The sequence below is a fragment of the Sorex araneus genome, chromosome 2 (assembly GCF_027595985.1).
Source record: "Sorex araneus isolate mSorAra2 chromosome 2, mSorAra2.pri, whole genome shotgun sequence".
Taxonomy (NCBI): Eukaryota; Metazoa; Chordata; class Mammalia; order Eulipotyphla; family Soricidae; genus Sorex; species Sorex araneus.
In genome coordinates, this window is record NC_073303.1 from 4,123,369 (window position 1) to 4,143,838 (window position 20,470).

The following is a 20,470-nucleotide window of genomic DNA, read 5'->3' on the forward strand; positions in this document are numbered from 1 at the left end:
TGTTGACCTTGCACGTGGCCGACCCGGGTTCGGTTCCCAGCATCCCACAGGGTCCCTCGAGCATCGCCAGGAGGAAATTCCTGAGTGCATGAGCCAGGAGTCACCCCTGAGCATCGCCGGGTGTGACCCAAAAAGCAAGAAAAAAAAAACCCACAAGAAAAGAAAACCACAAGGGGTGCAGCACCCCAGGGCCAGGGCTGCATTGGTGTTGCATGCAGGAGCCCCCTGGTTCACTTCCCGTCGCTGCAAGGTCCCCCAAGCTCAAAGCCAGGAGTTGCTTCAAAGCTGGCGTGACCCTTCACCTCTCCCCGAAATCACCCGGAAGCAACCAGAACTCAGCACCCATGTTCCTGTCTGTTCACAGCGGGGATGTGTCTCCTCTCGGGAAACGAATTCGCTTATGCTCACAGCTGCACGACGTGACAAGGACACGGGTCACGTCAGCCCAGATGCCAGGTTGGCCCTGCCCTCGGGGACCGACCCCCGGGGACACTCGCGCTTCTCCTGGGCAAGAACACGGCGCGTGAGGCAGCGATTGGTCGAGTCGCCCTTTATTGACAGACACGGGGAGTTCGGCGGTGAAAATTCCGCCCTGGAGAGCGCAGCCCGGAGGGAACGTGCTGAGGGCTCCTTCCCTGGCTGGAGGAGGACCGTGGGGTCACGGGGGCCGCTTACGCAGCCTCCCGGGGCCTCAGGAGAGGCCGCGGGGGATTGCCACACAGGGCCCGGCGCCCTGCCCTCGGGGACGGGCCCCTCCCTGGCTCACGCGCGCCCGAGGCCCCCACGCACACCGCGGGGACAGTGCAAGATGAAACACGCGTGTCGGGATTCTCTCTGCTACGGGGGCGGAAGAAGAAAACGACCCTCGAGGAGGTCGCTTTCCTGGCTATGATCATCATCATTTATTCATTTATTTATTTATGTTTTTGGCAGCACCAGCCTCAGCTCTGAGGCGCGGCCACGTTTCAGACACTTCAGGGACGGGACAGTCTTCGGAGAAAGGCCCAGTACTTCAGAAGGCCCGGAGCAGCTGTGGAGAAAGGACAGGACTGGCAACCAGCGTCCAGGCGGCATCTCCAGACCCTGCCCCCCAAGGGGCACTTTCCACGCTCGAGGCCGCAGCGCCGGGCCGGGGTCGGTCCTCGGCCCTTTTTTTTCCTGTTCGCCTAATTATATTTCTTTTTGGTGGCAAGAAAATGTACTTCAAGGGGAGCACTGTCGGGGCCGCGGGCGGAATAACTCGAGGGTCTGCTTCCGCTTGCTGTTCGGGGCGCGTCCACTTTGGGACACACGTGGCCTGGAGCTTTGTTCAGTCCTTACTGGGGCCACACCCAGCAGTGCTCGGAGGGGCCGGGGTGGCACCGGGGCCTCACTCAGGCCAAGCCTGCCTGTGCCCTCCCAAGCTACGTCCCCGGGCCCGGCGGCTTCTCTCCAGGGGGGACTCACCACACTGTCACCCATGTGGTGCCACGTGCCAAGAATCGCCTGCAGTTCTCCCGCGGTCCCTTGCACCCAACCCCCCTGGCCGGCTGGCCTGGGCTGGGGACGGGGGGGGGGGGGGTGTCTCCCCTCCGTCCCCACCCGATGGAAGACTTTAGAGATCTCAAAGACACAGACGCAGTGCCCTGGGCTTCCGGAGACTTTGTGACCGGCCTCCTCTCGGGGGCAGAGGACAGGAAGGACGAAAGCCCCTGCGTGAGGTAGCTGAGACCGGAGACCAAGCCCGCCACAGACGCACAAAGCCCCCAGTGCTTGGGAGCCTGCCCCTTGCCCGTCCAGCCAGGCCGAAGGTGGGGAGGCTGTGAGCGTGAGGCCGCAGGGGACCGCGCCAGGCACCCAGGCTGGCGGCCAGCATGGCCCAGATCAAACACTAAGGTTTCCGGGCAGGGGGAACTATCATTAACCCCCCCCCCACCACCACACACACCTTTCCAGGACCCCTGGAGAGGCAGCCTGGTCCCCGCACTCTCCCCCCCCCCCCCCCCCGCCCTTGTTTGGGGGCAGCGTCGCCTTCCGCCTTCCCTGCGGTGCCTCCGGCAGGCGAGGATGGAGATGCTGATGCGGGCGTCGTTGCCTGTCCACCAGGGCCCGCGCCCAGAGCTCACCGCGCATGCACAGTCGCCCACACGCAGCAGCAAGCCCAGGCGGGGCGGGGGGCGGGGTGGGGGGCACCCAGGGGAGGGACCTGGGCCTCAGGCGGGCGGGCGGGGTCGGGCGCAGCAGGGCAGGCGCGCGCGCGCGAGTCCACTGCGCCCCGGCTGTGCTGTCGTCCAGGGCACCGGCAGCAGGAAGGCGCGCAGGAAAGCGGGCGGGGGGCGGCGGCGGCCCAGGGCCGGGCGTTAGGTCTCGGTGCTGTAGTCGCCGTAGGCCAGCGGCAGGGCCTGGAGGCTGCTCCACCGCCTGGCGCCGGGCGGCGGCTCCACGCGCCCCTGCTCCTTATATTTACCCAGGATGCTCTGGGCTTCTTCTGCGTCCCGCAGGGGGCTCTCGCCAAACTCCTCCTTCAGCCACTGCCGGTACTGGGGAGAGGGGGGCAGAGCCGGACGGTCACTCTCAGCACACGCCTGCACCCCCCACCCACCCACCCACCCAACCCTCACCTCCAACTCCGGGGGGCACAGAGTTGGCCGCAGGACAACGGGAAAAAGAAACGGGCGTTGGGCAACCGGGTAGCTCGGGGCTGGACCAGAGGACGCCACCGAGAGCACCGAGGGCTTCTCCCAGGGTTGGACCCCAGTGCATGGAAATATGCCCAGGTCGTGGCGCTGGGCCCCAAGGGGGGAGGGGTGGCAGCCAAGCCGGGTCCAAGGATGCCGTGATGCCAAGTCACAGGGCGGCTTGTGAGCGGATGTTCCCTAACCTGACGGCCCCGGGCGCTGGCCTTCTGGGTGGGCACGGTGTATATGGGCATCCCCCAGGGGCTGCCCCGCCCACGGCCCCGCCCACGGCCCCGCCCACGCACCTGCTGGACCTCGTGCTTCTCGAACTCCTGCAGCTGCCTCTGGAAGCCCAGGTTGGGGTTGGCGCAGGAGCGGCCGGCCCGCACGGTGTGCAGGGCGTCCTCCCAGCCGAAGTCGGTGACGGTCATGATGTAGGCGATGACCAGCGTCACGCTCCTGGAGACGCCGGCCAGGCTGTGGGGCCGAGAGGGGACACAGGGTGAGGCAGGGTGAGGCAGGCCGAGGACGCACGCGGCCACGGGTAGCGTCCGTCCCAGCAGGTCATCCTGTTGTGTGGTGGGGCGGGGAGGGTCAGGGGACAGCTGGCCGAGGCAGGCCCAGCCGATTCCTTGGAGACAGACGCGGGGCCCGGCGTACTCGGATACCCGGGAGCCCTCGCCTCTGCTCTGGCCTCCCCTTCCGATGTCCTGCGGCCAAGGGAGCTAACTTTCCTCCTGGCTCAGAGCATCACCTAAGTTTTCAGGGATATGCAACTCGAATGATTTCTTTCCTTCCCGTCCTGAAGCCCTTCTGTATTTTTTATTTTATTTTATTTTTCGCTTTAGTCATCACACCTGGCGACGCTCAGTAATTCCTGAGCACCGCAGGAATTACTCCTGGCGGTGCTCAGGGGACCCTATGGGATTCTGGGAATCGAGCCCCGGTCGGCTATGCGCAAGGCCAACGCCCTCCCCTCTGTGCTCTCACTCCAGTCCCCTGAGCCCCTCTCTAGACCACCCCCCTATGACCCTGGACAAATGAAAGAAAGCAAGGTCACGAAGGGACGAGGGGCCTGGGAATCTCTGCGGTGAACCCGTTCATGACGCGCCCTGGGCGGGGAGACGTGTTTGCCCCCAAGCCCGGAGTCCTTACTAGCTGGACGAGAGCGGCACCTCCGATTCATCGCCTGCTCGCCCTGAGCGACCCTGGGGTGTCGGCGACGTCACTCCGCAGGGCCACCGGCTGGTGCCCGCCCTGCGCCTCAGGTGTGAGGGCTGCATGCAGTCGTTACCTCCGAGGCAGCGGGCTGAGTAATGGGACCAATTTTAAACGCTCATGCAAACGACCGTGGTCACAGAGGCCGCGCCGCGTCAGACGCGGAGTGTTTGAGCAACGGTCCAGGACGGGGAAGTTCAGCACATTTCTCGTTCTTACAAGTGTGCGCCTTCACATTTGCACAACTGTCTCAAATACGAATTCCTAGAGTATCGGGCTACGCACATTCAAATGCGGTAATAATAATAACAGCCACGGTGAGGACCACGCGCGGCCACGCCCAGCCCTCCCCGGAGCTATCAGAAATACCGACAGAATTTATTTTAAAAAAAAAAAACATTCTTTGGGTTAACACTCCCGAGATTCCAATAATTCTCCGGGATCCACAGAGATCGGAGGCAGGATTTCAGGAGACCCCTTTAGTTTTGGCTGGGGGGGGCCACACCCACAGTGCTCAGGGATCACTTCTAGCAGAAGGGATCCTATAGGATCCTATAGGGGGATCCTATAGGGTTCCGGGAATCAATCCTGCGCTGGCTGCATGCAAGGCAAGTGCCTTATCCGCCGTGCTCTCTCTCCAGCCCCCCAGAAGACCCTTTGAAATGGCTAATACGGCTGCACCCCCCCATCAAGGACGTCCAGTTCAATAGATGAAACGTCACCAAAGCAGTAACCCAGACGGAATATCGGTGCTACCCTTTTCAAAAGGTGGAAGGAAGCTTTACACTATCCCAAAAGCTGAACACACCTGCAGAATCATGTTTGTTTGTTTTTGTTTCTTTTTGGGTCACACCCGGTGATGCACAGGGGTCACTCCTGGCTCAATGCACTCAAGAATGACCCCTGGCGGTGCTCAGGGGACCCTATGGGATGCTGGGAATCGAACCCGGGTCGGCCACGTACAAGGCAAACGCCCTCCCCGCTGTGCTATCCCTCCAGCCCAGAATCACGTCCGTAAAGCAAATCTTTCACCCTCCCCTGGCCCTGGGTTCTGGGCGACTGGCCCCGGAAGCGATCACCAGCTCTCCTGAGGGCTCTTCTATCTCATGGCTGGGGTCCCCGGTGCCCCAGGGGTGCCAGCAGTCTGGGGAGCCAGGAAGGACCCCTGGGAGAGATGCTGCATCCTCTGAGGCTTTCCCTACCACTGGCGCTTCTCTTGGGGGTCCTTAGAAGACCCCCAGTGTTCCCCTGAGCACACGTGGACTCTGGCGCAGAGGCCAGGAGCCGAGTCCAGCCTGCAGCGAGCACCCAGCAGGACTCTGGCTCCAGAATGCAGGCCAGGGGCGCCCGGTGTCTGGGGTCAGAGCCACCTGGGTGCTGCGCTGGGTCCCACGGACCCGAGAGGCTTCCAGAGTAGAGCGCGCTGGCTGGGGGGGCGGTGGGCGCTCAGGGCAGCCGCATGCAAGGGGCAGGGACTCGGGACTTGTTGAAAATGAGAAGAATCGACTCAGTTTTCCTTGCTGCTTGTTTCGATGCGGGGCAGGAGAGGCGGCTTCGGGCCTCATTAGAGAGCAGAGGCAGGACTTCAGAGGATCCCTTTACTTTTGGTTTGGGGGCCCCACCTACAGTGCTCAGGGCTTACTCCTGGCTCTGTGCTCAGGGCTTACTCCTGGCTCTGTGCTCAGGGCTTACTTCTGGCTCTGTGCTCAGGGTTTACTCCTGGCTCTGTGCTCAGGGGTCACTTCTGGAGGAGTGGGGGGGACCATAGAGGGTTCCGGGGATCAGCCTGAGCTGGCTGCATGCAAGGCAAGTGCCTTACCCGCTGTGTTCTCTCTCCAAGCCCCCCCCAAGACCCCCTGAAATGGCTACGGCCGCACCTCCCACCGAGTCCTCCAGGTGCTGCTCAGGGCTCCCCCCGGGCTCTGTGCTCGGGGATCACTCCTGCAGGTGCTCAAGGGACTGGCGCCCCCTGACCAGGGCCCCTGGGTGGCCCGGCGCTGTCTCCCCAGCCCTCTCCTCCCCTCCTCTCCGAGCAGGGCCGGCAGTCTGCTCAGTCCACTCGGAGCGGAATGGTGAGTTGGGTCTCACAGGAATTGAGCGGGACACACCCGCAGGGGCCGTCCCGACACGGCAGACAATAGCCGCTTCAGGGGGCACCTTTCCAGGCGCAGGGCTGTGTGGGGCGGGGAGAGGAGACTTTTAGATAAGGGGTTTCGATGACTCATCTCCCGCCTGGGCCCCCCCCCCTAAATCCTATTATGGAAAGGAGGATCCCTGCTCCAGAGAACATTCTAGGTCATTCTGAGGCTTGGGGGCGCACGTACCAGTGGACGAGACAGCCCTCACCCCGAAGCCGGCACTCGTGAATGAACTTGATACTTTCTTTGAAATGCCTTGTCCTGTGGGGAGAAAAAAAAAAGAGAGAGAGAGAGAGAAAAGGAAGGAGGAGAAGTGAAATTTCTCTACTTTACTCAACAGAAGATGGAAAGAAAAATCTGCCTGAAGTTTCTCGAAAAGAGCTTTAAGATTCTCACGACTTCCAAACCTTGGTCCCCCCCACCTCCACCGCGCCTCCACCCCACTGTTCAGGGTGTCCCCAGATCACAGCTGCTGCCATTGAGTTGCAGGGGTGCGGCGTGGAGGGTGAGATTCCGCCCTCTCCCATGACCCATCTGAGCACAGCAGGCGAGGGAGGCTGCCTGGGGCTCAGGCGAGTCCCCCTGACAATCTGGGGACCTCCCCGAGCTCGTCCACGCTGCGCTGGCCCTGTCCCGGGAGACGGAAGCTGCAAGCCGCTGGTCTGGACATCGGCCAGTGATGGGCAGCGAGTCTCGAGTCCCATCACATGCTGGACCCAGGAGCCTGTGTTCTTCTGAGCTGCTCTGCGCCGTGCAGCCACTTTCTTCTGCCTCCGTCCACCTGCGTGCGGGGTGTCCGCTCGGGGTGGGTAACGGGGTTCCGCACCGCTGTGGGGGGACCTGCAGCCTCCCTTTAAGCACTGATGGAGGCCAACCCCGTCCCACCACCCGAGGAATCGGCACCAGCGTCTGTGGGCAGGAGGCGGCGTCCCGGTTGCCCTCCTTTTGCTTGGCCCCCGGGCTGCCCATCTGCCCTCCAGGGTCAGAGCGGTCAGGGGACAGCAAAGGGGCCAGACTGCTGAGAGAGACTCCCCGGGGCAAGGAACCTTCGCTCTCTGCGCCCGGGAGCGGAAGTGAGTGCCGGGCAAAAGGGCCGCGTCTCATGGCTGGGACACGGGTGACGAGTGTCCAGCGTGGGGGAGCAGCAGGAGGGCCAGGGCCAGACAGGGGCTGTGTCCAGCCTGCGAGGCACAGGAGAAGAGTCACTTAACAGCCATGTCGCCCCGATGCCTGCTCCCTCAGAGAGGTTTGGGAGGCAGTGGGTCTCAGCGTCCTGCTGGCCACTGCGAATGGTCCACAGCTGAGGGGAGGGAGGTGGTCGCAGGGTGCATATTTCTGTCCCCCGGCTGGCACCCCTGCCATCTGAGTCCCTGCATGGTCTTCTCCTTTTTTTTTTTTTTTTTTGCTTTTTGGGTGACATCCGGCAATGCACAGGGGTTACTCCTGGCTCATGCACTCAGGAATTACTCCTGGCGGTGCTCAGAGGACCATATGGGATGCTGGGAATCGAACCTGGGTTGGCCGCGTGCAAGGCAAACGCCCTCCCCGCTGTGCTATTGCTCCAGCCCCTCTTCTCCTTTCTTGATTGCCCTTTGTGGGTCTCCCGGTCTGAGAGGAGACAGGCAGGGAGGGTGTCCACTGCCACCAGTTTGACTCAACAGTAGCCAGAAAGGGGAAACCAAATGAGAGAAGAGCTGCAGCTGCCAGGTGGATATTTGGAGGGGGGGGACACCTCTCTACAGCATCTTCTGGGCAAAAAGAACTCGGAGGGCCTGGGGGGGCAAGGTGGCTGGTGCAGAGGTGCTGCAGATGTCGCATGGAAAGTCTCCACACCCCCATTACAGATATAAGGAAGCATGGAGTTTACATGCTGGGTGGGGGCAGGGAGAGGGGGGACACAATTCCAACATTCATTAAGTCACAGACATAGAAATCACGCCAAGTATCTTCTCAGACCACACAGCCAGGAAAGTGGAGATCAGCCAGAAAAAGAAAGTGGCAAAAAGGCCAAATGCCTGGAAACCAAACATCACACCGCTGGCAGTGGCGCCAAAGAAATCAAGAGAGTCCCTGAAACTCAGGAGAATGAAGACGCCAACAGCCAGAGCCTATGGGACACAGCAAAAGGCGTACGAAGGGGGAAACTGAGAGCTGTCTCACACAAACCCGGAAAAAGGGGTTCAAATCAATGATCTAACGTTGGCTAAAAAACTAGAAAAAGAATAACAAACAAATCCCAAAGCAAATAAAAGGCAGAAGATACTAAAAATTAGAGTGGAAATTAATGATATGGAAATGGAAAGGGGAAAAAAATACAAATGACCAATGAAACCAGGAATTGGTTCTTTAAAAAAGTAAACAAGATTGAGAAACCCTTAGCTAGGCTCACTAAGAAGGGGGGGAGAGAGGGGGAGAGAGGGGGGGGAAAGAGAGAAGAATCATGAATGACAGGGAAGAAATCACAACAGACACCTCAAAAATACAAAAAACATCATGAAGTTACCATGAACAACTTCATGTTACCAAGCTAAGGATCTTTAAAGAAACAGACAAAAATCTTAGGATCACACAACTCAAGATTGAGCCAAGAGGAAACAGAAAACCTGAATTGATCAATTGCAAGTAAATAAACTAAAAACAGGAATTAAAAATATTCCCAAGGACAAAAGTCCTAGTGCAGATGGAGTCACTAATGAGTTCTACCAAAACTTCAGAGAAATCTTGGTACCCAAGCTCTTTCAAACTATTGGAGAAACAGGAATCCACCCTAGCAGCTTCCACAAATCTAATATAACACTAATACCTAGAACAGAGACACTACTAAAAATGAAAATTACAGGCCAATATGTCTGATGGGTACAGATGCAAAGATTCTCATCAAAATTCCTGTGAACCAGGGCTGGAGTGATAGCACAGCGGGTAGGGCGTTTGCCTTGCACGCGGCCGACCCAGGTTCGATTCCCAGCATCCCATATGGTTCCTTGAGCACGGCCAGGGTAATTCCTGAGTGCAGAGCCAGGAGTGACCCCTGAGCATCGCTGGGTATGACCCAAAACAAACAAACAAACAAACAAAAATTCCTGTGAACCTAATCCAGCAAGATAACAAAAGGATTATACACCATGATTATATGGGTTTCATCCCAGAGATGAAAGGATGGTTCAATATATGCAAATAAATTAATGTAGAAAACCATATCAACAAAAATAAAGATAAGAACCATATAGTCATATAAAAGAATCAGAGAAGGCTTCTGTAAGCTCCAAAACCCATTTGTGATTTTTCAAAAATCCCTCAAAAATAGGAAGAGAAGGAACATACCTCAAGATAATAATGCCATGTATAGCAAAGTCGTCTAACATCATATTCAATAGAGAAAAACTGAGGGTCTTCCCACAGAGATCAGGCAGAAGACAAGAGTGTCCACTGGCCTCACTCTTATTCAACATGGTTTTGGAAGGCCTCACCACAGCAATCAGACAAGAAAAAGATACTGAAGGAATCCAAATTTGAAATGACAGAGTCAAATCATCACTGTCTGCAGATGATAAGATAGCATACATTGAAAATCCTAAAGATTCCACCAAAATATCCTAGAAATAATAAACCAGTACAGTAAGGTAGCAGGTTCCACACTTAATACACAAAAAAGAAAAAAAAATCTACTGCATTCTTATACACAAATAATAAACTAGAAGAAAAGGAAATTTAAAAGGCATCCCCTTCAAATTAGTGCCCCCAAACACCACATACCGGAATCAACTTAACAAGGAAGGTGAGAAATCTAAGAAAAAGAGTAGACACTGAGAAATGTTCATGGGATCGAAGAATCAACAGTGTTAAAATGACCATTCTACCCAAAGTACTCTACAAATTCAATGCAATACCCATGAAAATTCCAATTACTTTTTTAAAAAGACATAGAACAAACACTACTAAAAGTTGTATGGAACCATAAAACTCCCCAAATAGTCAAAGGCAATCTGAAGAAAATAAATACGGGAGGCACTGCTTTTCCCACCTTTGGACTGTACTGCAAGTGTATAATAATCAAAACTGCATGGCACTGGAATAAAGACAGATCTGTAGGCCAAAAGAATAGATCTGAGAGTCCTGAGTTAAGTCCCCAGGTTTATGGAAAGCTAATCTCTGATAAAGGAGCTAAATGTATGGAGTGAAGCAAAGAAAATCCCTTCAACAAATGGTGCTGGGAAAACTGGATGGACACATGTATAAAATTAAAAAAAAAGAAATTAGAATCATACCTCACACCATTTACAAAAGCAAACTCAAAGTATTAACCAATACATATAAAAAGTATTAACTAATACATATAAGCCTATATATTAACCAGTACATAGAAGCCATTGGCAAAACTCTATAGAAAATTGACCCCAGGAGAGTTTTCAATGAGATGACCTCAATGGTAAAGACAACAAAAGCAAACAAATGGGTCTATGTCACATTAAAAAGCTTCTGCATAGTGAAAGAAACTCAAGCTCTAATAACTAGACACTCCACTTCCACTTTTTATTATGGGAGACAATACTTAACATGGGGGAAAATATTTGCACACAGTACAACAGATGAAGGTTTGATATCAAAGATCTATAAACCAAGCACTCACAAAACTCAACAACAAAAAGTTCAATGAACCCATCCACAATGGGGCAAGTAAATGAACAGATGCTTTCCCTAAGAAGTTATATAAATGGTCAACAGACATAAGAAAAAACTGTTCATTGTCATTAATAATTAGCAAAATGCAAGTCAGAACAATGAGATACCATCTCACACCTGCAGGAATGGCACATGTTCATAAAGTCTGGAAACAGCCAAGTAATGGCAGGGTGGTGGTGTGAAAGGGTTGGTGGGAGCGTCCTCTGGTTCAGCCTCTACGAATTACATATGGAGATACACGCAAAAAATAGGAATAGAGGGGCTGGAGTGCTAGCACAGCGGGTAAGGTGCTTGACTTTCATGCAGCCGACCCAGGTTCAATTTCTAGCATCCCATACGGTTTCCCAAGCACTGGCAGGAATAATTCCTGAATGCAGAGCCAGGAGTAACCCCTGAGCATCACTGAGTGGGGCCCAAAACTGTAGCACTGTAGCACTATTGTCCCGTTGTTCATTGATTTGCTTGAGCGGGCAACGGTAACGTCTCCATTGTGAGACTTGTTGTTGCTGTTTTTGGCAAATCGAATACGCCACGGGGAGCTTGCCAGGCTCTCCGAGGGGCATGGAGGAATCGGACCCGGGTCGGCCGCGTGCAAGGCAAATGTCTTACCTGCTGTGCAATCGCTCCAGTCCCTCTCATGGGTAGGACTTAAAAATTCCAAGCAATTTGGGGCCAGAGAGATCACACAGCAGGTGAGGTGTATGATCTGCAGCTAACCTAGGTTCAGTCACTTGCACCCCTACGGTCCCCTGAGCTGCACTGGGAGTGATCCCTCAATAAAGAGCCAGAAGTGTGCCATGAGCATTGCTGGGTGTAACCAGAAAACCAAATAAACACAGCTGGGTGGCAGCGAATGGCGGAGAGAATGGGAGAGCTGAGCCATGCAGCCGGGCTGGTTGCGGGGGGTGGAGGTGAAGGATGCCGGGGTCCTTGCGGGAGGGATGCAGCTATACCCGGGACGGGCAGATGTGGCGTTGGGATTACGCAGATGGGAAACCGTCACTAACAGGACTGTAACCCACGGACTCTCAAACAATGAGAAAGAAATGTTGGGGTGAACCAAGAGAGCCTTGACCCGACCCCCCGAAAGACAGAGCAGGGTGTGGTGTGTGGCCAGGGTCCAGGAGCCAGGCGGCCCCTCATTCCCTCGAACCTCCCCTTCTGCCACTGGGTGCAGCCAGCGGGGAGCGCCGGGCCAGCCTGGAGCACGCCAGGAGCCGTGCCGGGGGTGGGGTGGGGGGGATGGCGTGGGGGGGGGGGTTGCTGACCCGGGCGCCTGGTCCTGACTCAGAGACATTCCTTGAAGCGTCTTTTCGTCTTTTTCGCAGAAAAGCCAGAGGCCGGCAGCAGCGGGCTCCCTCCTGGGCAAGCTGCGGGGGGTGCAGGGGGGTATTTCCAGGGAAGCTAATGACATAAGCCCGGGGTCATGGAGCGCCCCCCCCCCCGCCGGGCTGGGAAATACCCACCCGGGGCCTCGCTCCAAGCCGGGCGCCCGCCGCCCCGGCAGTTTCAGCGACTGCAGGTTCCCCATTCCTGCGGCGCTGGTTTCTCTTCATCTTCCACCTCGGCCGAGTTCCCACCCGCGGGGGCGCTGGCTGGGTGCGTGAAGAGGAAAGCACTGTCCCACACACGTGTCGCAGCTGTGGCCGGGGGCTCAGCACACAGCCCGCCAGGCCCCACCGTCTCCATCCTCCTCAGGACAGGGGCACCCCCAGACCCTCCCGCCCCGCCCACATGGCCAGAAGCAGGCCCGGTCAGCCCTTCCCAACCCGGACCAGAGGGGGCTCTCGGAAAGGAGCTGGTGACCCCCCACACACACTCGGGGCTCAGTTCTGGAGGGTGCACGGCCCAGAAGCTGTGGAGGAATCAGCAGCCGGCCCGTAGAGGGGTCTCTGAGGGCCTGAGCAAGAGCCCACAGATCCGGCCAAGCCCCCTGAATGGGACGGTACCCTGCCCCTCCACACACATGCACAAACACACACTCGCACACACATGCACAAACACACACGCACACACATGCACACACATGCACACATGCATACACACATGCACACACACATCCACACATGCACACACACATGCACGCACACACACATGCACGCACACACACGCATGCACACACACATGCACGCACACGCAAACACGCACACACACATACACGCTCGCACATGCACACGCACTCCCTGTCTCTGTCTCTCTGTCTCTCTCCAGCCAGTGGAACCAGACCAGGCTGGAGGGGAGCAGAGCAAGAGCCGTGAGTCAGGAGGCGCGGTCACCTGCCCACGGGGACAGGAGAAAGCAGATGCGAAGGACTCGGGAAGGGCAGTGCCCCGAGGTGGTTGTGGCTGCAGAGAGGGGAGCTTTCCTGCAGACGGGGGGACCCACCTCTCGGGGCCCTGGTTCTGGCTTGTTGGCTGTCTGGGCCACACCCTGCGGTGCTCAGGGATCACTCCCGGCGGGCTCGTCGGACACCTGAGTTGGCCGCGTGCAAGGCCAGCGCCCTCCCTGCCGGACCATCGCTCCGGCCCTCTTGGCGCTGGTTCAGGAAGAGGAGCCCAGATCCCGGAGAACCTCCTGGAAAGAACCCACTGGGGCAGGGCGTTGGCGGGATCACGGCCTGGGAGCACCGAGGATCATTCCTGCTCCACCAGCCCAATGGCCGGGCAGGGTTGGGCCCGGAACACGACATCAAACACGCAGAGTCCGCGCCCACACCCACGGTCCCGTCTGCACCGCCACCCCAGAGAGGATTTGTGGGCGTGTTCAGGTCGGTCTCCTTTGGCCGGAGGAGCCATCGGCGAGGCCATTTCCCAGCTTCTGTTCAGCTCCAGAAACGCCAGGCGAGAAGCCGCCGTCTGCTGTTCAGGACCGTGTTGGGCCCCGCACGGGGAAGGCGCCATGTTCCTTCTTCCTATGGTTCCTGCCGCTCAGGCTGCAGCAGGACACGCATGTCCTCGGGAGGCGTGTGCATGTGTGTGTGCACGTGTGTGCATGCGCGGGTGTGTACCCGTGGATTATGCTGGCGTGGCTGTGCATGTGCCTTGGTCTGGAAGCGGGACCACGACCCTCCCGGGGGCCACCAACTTCTGATCTGGCAAAACTGCTCTCAAAGAACACAAGTTGGGCTGGAGTGATACGGAGTAATAGCACAGCGCGGGTAGGGCGTTTGCCTTGCACATGGCCGACCCGGGTTCTATTCCCACCATCCCATATGGTCCCCTGAGCACTGCCAGGGGTGGTTCCTGAGTGCAGAGCCAGGAGTAACCCCTGTGCATCGCCGGATGTGACCCCAAAGCAAAAACAAACAAACAAACAAAAACAAATGCACGTTGGGCTGGAGTGATAGCACAGTGGGTAGGGCGTTTGCCTGGCACGCGGCCGACCCGGGTTCGATCCCCAGCACTGCCAGGAGTAATTCCTGAGTGCAGAACCAGGAGTAACCGCTGAGCATCGCCGGGTGTGACCCAAAAAAGAAAAACGAAAGAATGCAAGTCAAGGCTTCTTCAGGAGGAGTGCAGCGGGCACCCCAGACCTCAGCTGCACCGAAGCTGACACACGCCCAGCGGCCGTGGGCCTCCGCGAGCCGGCCCGTGGGGCTGAGACACGCTTGTGTCTTCACTGCTCATGTCTTTGCTCCCCACAAAAACCTCAAGAAACGTAGAGGCTGGCTTGATTCTCCGACCGCTGAGTGTCACAGCCACTCTCGAGTGATACAATGTTGCGACTCGAGTCCAGCGCGGGCCAAACTCTCCGGGACAGGGAGACTGGAGGACCGTCCGAAGGACACGGCCCGCAGAGCGTGGTGGCAGGAGAACAAGGGAAGTGAGTCCCCCTCTCTCCGACCATTCCCGCTCCAAATCCAGCCACGCTGCTTACTGGAGGCGGCAGAAAATAGAATCTTATTTTGGAAAATGCTTCGTGTTCATAAAAGCACTTTCACTCCTCCACCGAATACGGCAAAAAAAAAAAAAATCTCTGAGCTCGGCATTTTGCAGACGCGAGCAGGGAGGTTTGAGAGGCGTGCTGCAGGAAGTTCAGAGAGAAAGCAAAAGCAACCAACGGGTTCCCAAAGCCTCTGCCCTCTGACCCCGTCCTCCAGGACCACGGGGAGCCTGGGCCTCTGCTCCAAATGCTGGTGCCTCAACGGCCACAAACCAGGGTCAAGCCGGCAGCCTGGGAACTTGAACTTTCACATTTCCTGGCTCCGTGAGGCAAGATGGTTGGGGGGGCGGGGGGCGGGTGCGGGAAACGAAGCAAAAATTCTACCGTGTTACTGCTGTCTAACAGTCTGTGTACTCGAAGTTTCTGGAAGAGAATGGGCTGGGGGTGGGTTTGTGTATATGTGTGTTTGTTAGGGTGTGTGTGTGTGTGTGTGTGTGTGTGTGTGGTGTGTGGCGGGGGTGTTGTGAGGATTAAGGCCAAGATAGAAAATTGACCTTTGGGGGGGCTGGAGCGATAGCACAGCGGGGAGGGCGTTTGCCTTGCACACGACCGACCCAGGTTCGATTCCCAGCATCCCATATGGTTCCCTGAGCACCGCCAGGAGTGATTCCTGAGTGCAGAGCCAGGAGGAACCCCTGTGCATCGCTGGGTGTGACCCAAAAAGGCCCTCCCCAAAAAAGAAAGAGAGAACATTGACCTTTCTGGGCCACTTGCTACCTCTGCAGCCCAAGTGAAAGGGCAGAGGTGAGCCGTCCACGTCTTACTAAGCAGAATTCTTGTGGAGGGGCCTGTGGTCAGAGGCGGGGGAGTTAAAAGTGTGTCCCGACTGTAACACTTACAGTCTGCAACTCGGGGCTCCACGCCCAGCACCGCAGGCCTCTCGAGGTCATTCTGCTCAGTGGGTTGCCAGAGCGAGACCCACCCTGGGCCGACAAAGGACGCCAGTTTGTCCTGGTCTGGGCCCCCAGAGCATAACTTCTTTCTTTCTTTCTTTCTTTCTTTCTTTCTTTCTTTCTTTCTTTCTTTCTTTCTTTCTTTCTTTCTTTCTTTCTTTCTTTCTTTCTTTCTTTCTTTCTTTTTTTTTTCTTTTTGGGTCACATGGGATGCTGGGATTCGAACCCGGGTCGGCCGCATGCAAGGCAAACGCCTTCCCCATTTGCTATTGCTCCAACCCCCAGAGCATAATTTCTAAGCAACGGTCAAGACAGACCTTGCTCTGGTGACCCGGGCCGAGGCACGGAGCTTCCCCACGTACCGAGCGCCCGTGCCGTGCCGGGTGGAGGGCCGCCAGCCCCACGGAACTGCGGGCGGGCGAGGACTCGGTGAAGGAACCCGGGGACGGACGTGTCCCAAGCACCAGGAAACCTTCTCCCCACGTCTCACGTGTGTCCCCGGGCCCACGCCAGCAGGGGCCCCGGCCGCCGTCTGCAGCATTACGGCTGCGCTTGCTTTTTCAACAGAGTCTCGGAGCCTTCTGGCAAGCTCGGAGGGGCACAGTCACGGCCCCTCCTCCAGCCACCTGTGCGCGGTTCCGACGGGTGCCTGTGGGAACCGCAGCCCCTGACACAGCCCGCACTTTCCGTCCTGGCAGCGCTAGGGGAACACGCGTGGTGCCGGGGCTCGAACCCGGGTTGGCCACCTACGAGATGAGTACCTAATGCACTCTCCTAGCTCTCTGGCCCCGCAATCACGCAGCTCACCGCAGCAGCCTCCGGGTGGCTTTGGAGCAGGAGAGGAGCCCGTCCAACCTCACGGCGGCCCTCTGAGCACAGGTGGCCGCAGTGCTTAAACTGAGTTGTGTTTCATTTCTCCCCAGAAGACCTGAATGGATCCGGGGACCACGGGGACTCAGAGAGGCAGCTGCTGCCTGTCCCGTCCCGTCCTCTGCACGAAGGCGTGAGCTGTGTGTCACCCATCATCGGGGGCCCCGAGCACCCACCCTCGCCTCCGCTACCTTGCTGGAGTCTCGAGGCAGAAGAACGCACGTTCCGCACTGAACATCGCCGCTTTCCAAACCGCTGGCGGCCCCCCACCCGAAAAGCACTGCCTATACGATTTCATTCATCCCCGCCGCCTGGTCTCATTCCCGAGGTCCTGGAGGTAGGTAGGCGCTTTTCTGATGAGAGGACCGAGTTGGGTGGGTTCGTGTGGGTTGTCCCCGGTAGCCGGAAGCAGGCGGAACAGGCCAAGGTGCCGGGTGTGGGGCCTGCAACCACACTCAGCTCCATCCCTGGTGAGTCCTGGTCCCCGACGACAGTGAGGACCCCCCCGCTCCGAGTCTCCAGGGTGCAGGGGACCATCTCCCCGGAGCACAGATGCCCAGAGCGGGTGGCAATCTGAGTCTTCCAAAGAGGCCTATTGCCAGCGGGGCACCAATAGATTCGTCGCTCCAGGAGCACCGGGCGATGCCAGAGCTGCCCCTAAGACAGCCCCAGGGGTCACTTCCTTGCAGATACACAGCGCCCTTCCAACCACTTCTGTTTCTTGACACGGCTCGTAACCAAGGAAGTCGACCGGTGCTTCCTTGCCTGCTCCAGCTGTCCGAGGGACCCTGCTGAGGCCCCCCTCCACTGTCCCCTCTCGGCAGGGAGGTGTTCATTCCTTCCCCCCATCCTGCCAGAGTCCCATGCTACCCGGCCTGCTCCGCCCCCGCCTTCCTTACCAGAGCCCGTCTGCCTCTGGTCCCACTTTCAGTTCCAAATGGGGATATCTCAGAGGCTGGACGGTAGTTTGCCTTGCATGCAGCTGACCCGGGTTCAATCCCCGACATCCCATAGGGTCCCCTGAGCACCGCCAGGAGTAATTCCTGAGCGCAGAGCCAGGAGGAACCCCTGAGCATCGCTGGGTATGACCCAAGAAGCAAAAACAAACAAACAAACAAAAAAAACCACGAGGGGATATCTCACGAGCGATTCCCTCCTACCCGTGACTTCTCAGCATTCTAGCAGGGAAATCTCCAGGCTGGCATGGGTGTCCGTGGGCCAACAGCTTCCGGAGCTGCTGGCCACTGGTGACCTGCCTTCTGATGCCACCTGCAGCAGGCACTGGACTGAGCTCTGAGGATGACTCTTCCCAGACCAAGGGACTTCCACACGCTCGGCTGCTCCCTGAGCTCGCAAGCTTCCTGACGAAGCCTGGCTCCTGGGTGCTCCTGGGGGTGACCGCCTGCCTCCCGGGGGCAACCCTAGCCCCTCGGGCCCAACTCAGGATCGATGCTGGGGTCCTCTGAAAGCAGATTTCAAGCCGTGACCCTATGTCTATCCCCAGTCTCTGAGCCCGCAAGGCTGAAACCCAAGCTCAGTTGAACTTGAGTCAAGGCCACAATAGTATCATCGCGGCAGATGGAGCACTCCAGGCGCTGGAGGGTGTGAATGTTCTAGCTCTGAGCTGCCGTGGGGTCTCCAGAGACCTCCCTCCCGTCACCTCCCGGAGCTCCTGAAATGACTCTGACCCTGATAGCAGAGCACTTACAGGTTCATTTTGTTTCATTTTATTTGTTTGGAGGCCACACGTAGCAGTGCTCAGGGCTTACTCCTGGCTTTGCACTTGGGCATCACTCCTGGTGGCGATCAGGGGCTCATGTGGGGTGCCCGGGCCGGGACCCAGGGGGACTGCATGCAGGGCAAATGCTCTCCCCCGCTGTACTAGCTCTCTGGCCTGGACGGTTCTCTTTAGCGAGAAGCAGACGGAAAGTGGCATCTTACAGGTGGATTTGGCTGCGAGGACACTGGGGACGGGTCTTTCCTGATCCAGAAAGTTCTGAGCATTCAATTCTGACAGACTCGGACGGGCACTGTCCTGCAGAGAACCTGTCACGTGTGGCCACAGAGAACCTGATGTAGAGCTGCTTCTAAGTGAGATGCGCTGGGAAGTGGGACAGAGCATGTCAGAGTCTGATGGCGACGTGGGCGGGAAGGATGCAAACAGCCCATTTTCAGCTCCTAGCCCCACTTACACTGCAAGATACTCTGGATGTGCTGGGTAAACAGGACCCGGGAGTAAGAAGACTCTCATCCACTCCCCGCCCCCCCTTCTTTTGTAATGCAGTTTCTGAAAAATTAGAATTCTCTTAGTGACTCATCCTTGCTTTTTTTTCTTGGAACGGCATGGGTATGTGTGGCTTGGGATGGAAAGGTATCTTGGAGGGTTTATTTCCAGAAGACAGGAAGAACAGAAGAGCAAACATTAAGATGGAGGCATTCTGTATACAAAAAACTCCTCTTAGGATGAACACAGGCAAAGAAAAATTTACAAAACGCCCAGAAAACACTTACAGGTTCTGAGACGGTGAATCGGCTGCCGGAATGCACAGGTACTTAACTCCCTGTAGAAGGATAAAAAAAAAAAAAGAAAGAAAAAAAAGAAAAAAATTAAAAAGATGTTACTCAGTGGAGAAAAGGAACTATTTCCTCAGGTCAAAAAGTAAAAAATAAAAAGGAGAAGTTTTTCACTCATTTTTGTTGCCAAGGGAACGGGGGAAACTTGGCATGAAGGTTCCCAGTTACTTTCCCTGGCCATGAGGACAGTAGCCACTCTCAAGCTTGTCCCCAGCCCGGAGTTCAGATGGTGCAGCAAGAAGTGGGGAAAACATCAGGGCTTTCCAGTAAGTAGGAAGTTTAAAAGCAATCATCTCCATGTTTGTTTACAGAGTCCACTGGGGGGATATTACATTTAGGATCACGCATAGCCAGGAAGGAAGCACTGTTGGTAAATATTAGCCACGATGACTAAGAATTATAATGTGGCATCCAGTTTTCTGGACCGAAGTCTAGTATGAGAAAAGCAACGATTTCATCAATCCCCTGATCGTAGTTTTGCCTACTGATAGCAATTTGATTTCTCTTCAGAAGAGTAAATGTGAACATACCAAATAAATACATTGTCTTGAAATGAATGTCTCAAATTGGGGCCAGGGGGCAGGGTGGCACTAAAGATATATTTTTTTGGCTTTTTGGGTCAAACCTGGCAATGCACAGGGGTTACTCCTGGCTTTAGCAATCAGGAATGACTCCTGGCAGTGCTCAGGGGACCATACGGGATGCTGAGAATTGAACCTGGGCCAGCCACGTGCAAGGCAAATGCCCTCCCCACTGTACTATGGCTCCAGCCCCAAAATATTTCTATGAATTCATGCTATAAAAAAATCATGCTAAATTTGTTTTCTACAACTTATTTTTGCTGACTCTGTGAAGTGGATGAAAACTATAGTTCAGAAGGTCTTTTCGTGGAGGTGGAGGGTGTGTGGCAGCTCTTCCCCAGGGCATCCAGATGAGATGGTTCAGCGCCAGGCCTCCGGGATGCAAAGCTCAGGTGGGCCCAGGGATGTGCAGGCGCCTCCAGGCCTACCCCGGGTGCTGGCGGGGAGCTGTGTGGTACCAGGGCTTGGATCTGAGTTATGGCACCTGTAAGGTGTATACTCCTGACTCTAGGACATGCCCCCTGGCCTCCAAACTGTTCAATGTCAAGTTAAATCACAAAAGCTCAAAACTTGGTGATTTTTGCAAAAGAATACGGCTCCATAAACGCTAAACAGACCATTGAATCCTATTCTCTCGTGATCTCAGAGTCTCTTTCTCTCATTCACCACCACATCACGCTGATACGCGGAGAAGGGCCAGGGCGGTAACTAGAAACATCTCCAACCTCAAAGAGCAAAGGAAGGTCACGCGCAGAACGCGGGTCTAGACAACCAACCCTCCGGAAGGAGAGAAAGTCAGCAAATGACTCTCGACTCCTAGAAGAATCCGCGGGTTCTCTCCGTGGATCATTGCCGTATTTACTGAGAATTTCGGGACTCAGGAATTTCGGTGCTCAAGCTGCTGATGAGGTCTGGTG

At 56.4% G+C, this 20,470-nt stretch overlaps 1 protein-coding gene across 2 annotated transcripts in view; it reads right to left on the reverse strand.

The window, feature by feature from the left end:
* Positions 1-535: 535 nt before the first annotated feature.
* The window catches only part of DUSP22 (dual specificity phosphatase 22), a 61,615-nt gene continuing 41,680 nt past the window's right edge, over positions 536-20,470 (reverse strand). Inside the window, exons 4-8 of one of the 2 annotated variants that reach the window (XM_004618812.2) lie at positions 18,910-18,959; positions 6,200-6,274; positions 2,963-3,134; positions 2,447-2,519; positions 536-1,030 (exon numbers count right to left, since the gene is read on the reverse strand). In XM_004618812.2, coding sequence (XP_004618869.1) covers positions 975-1,030; positions 2,447-2,519; positions 2,963-3,134; positions 6,200-6,274; positions 18,910-18,959 — 426 coding nt within the window. In that variant the 3' untranslated portion in view covers positions 536-974. Of the gene's footprint in view, positions 2,520-2,962; positions 3,135-6,199; positions 6,275-18,909; positions 18,960-20,470 lie in introns of both variants that reach the window. The other variant, XM_004618811.2, reaches the window with a different exon arrangement.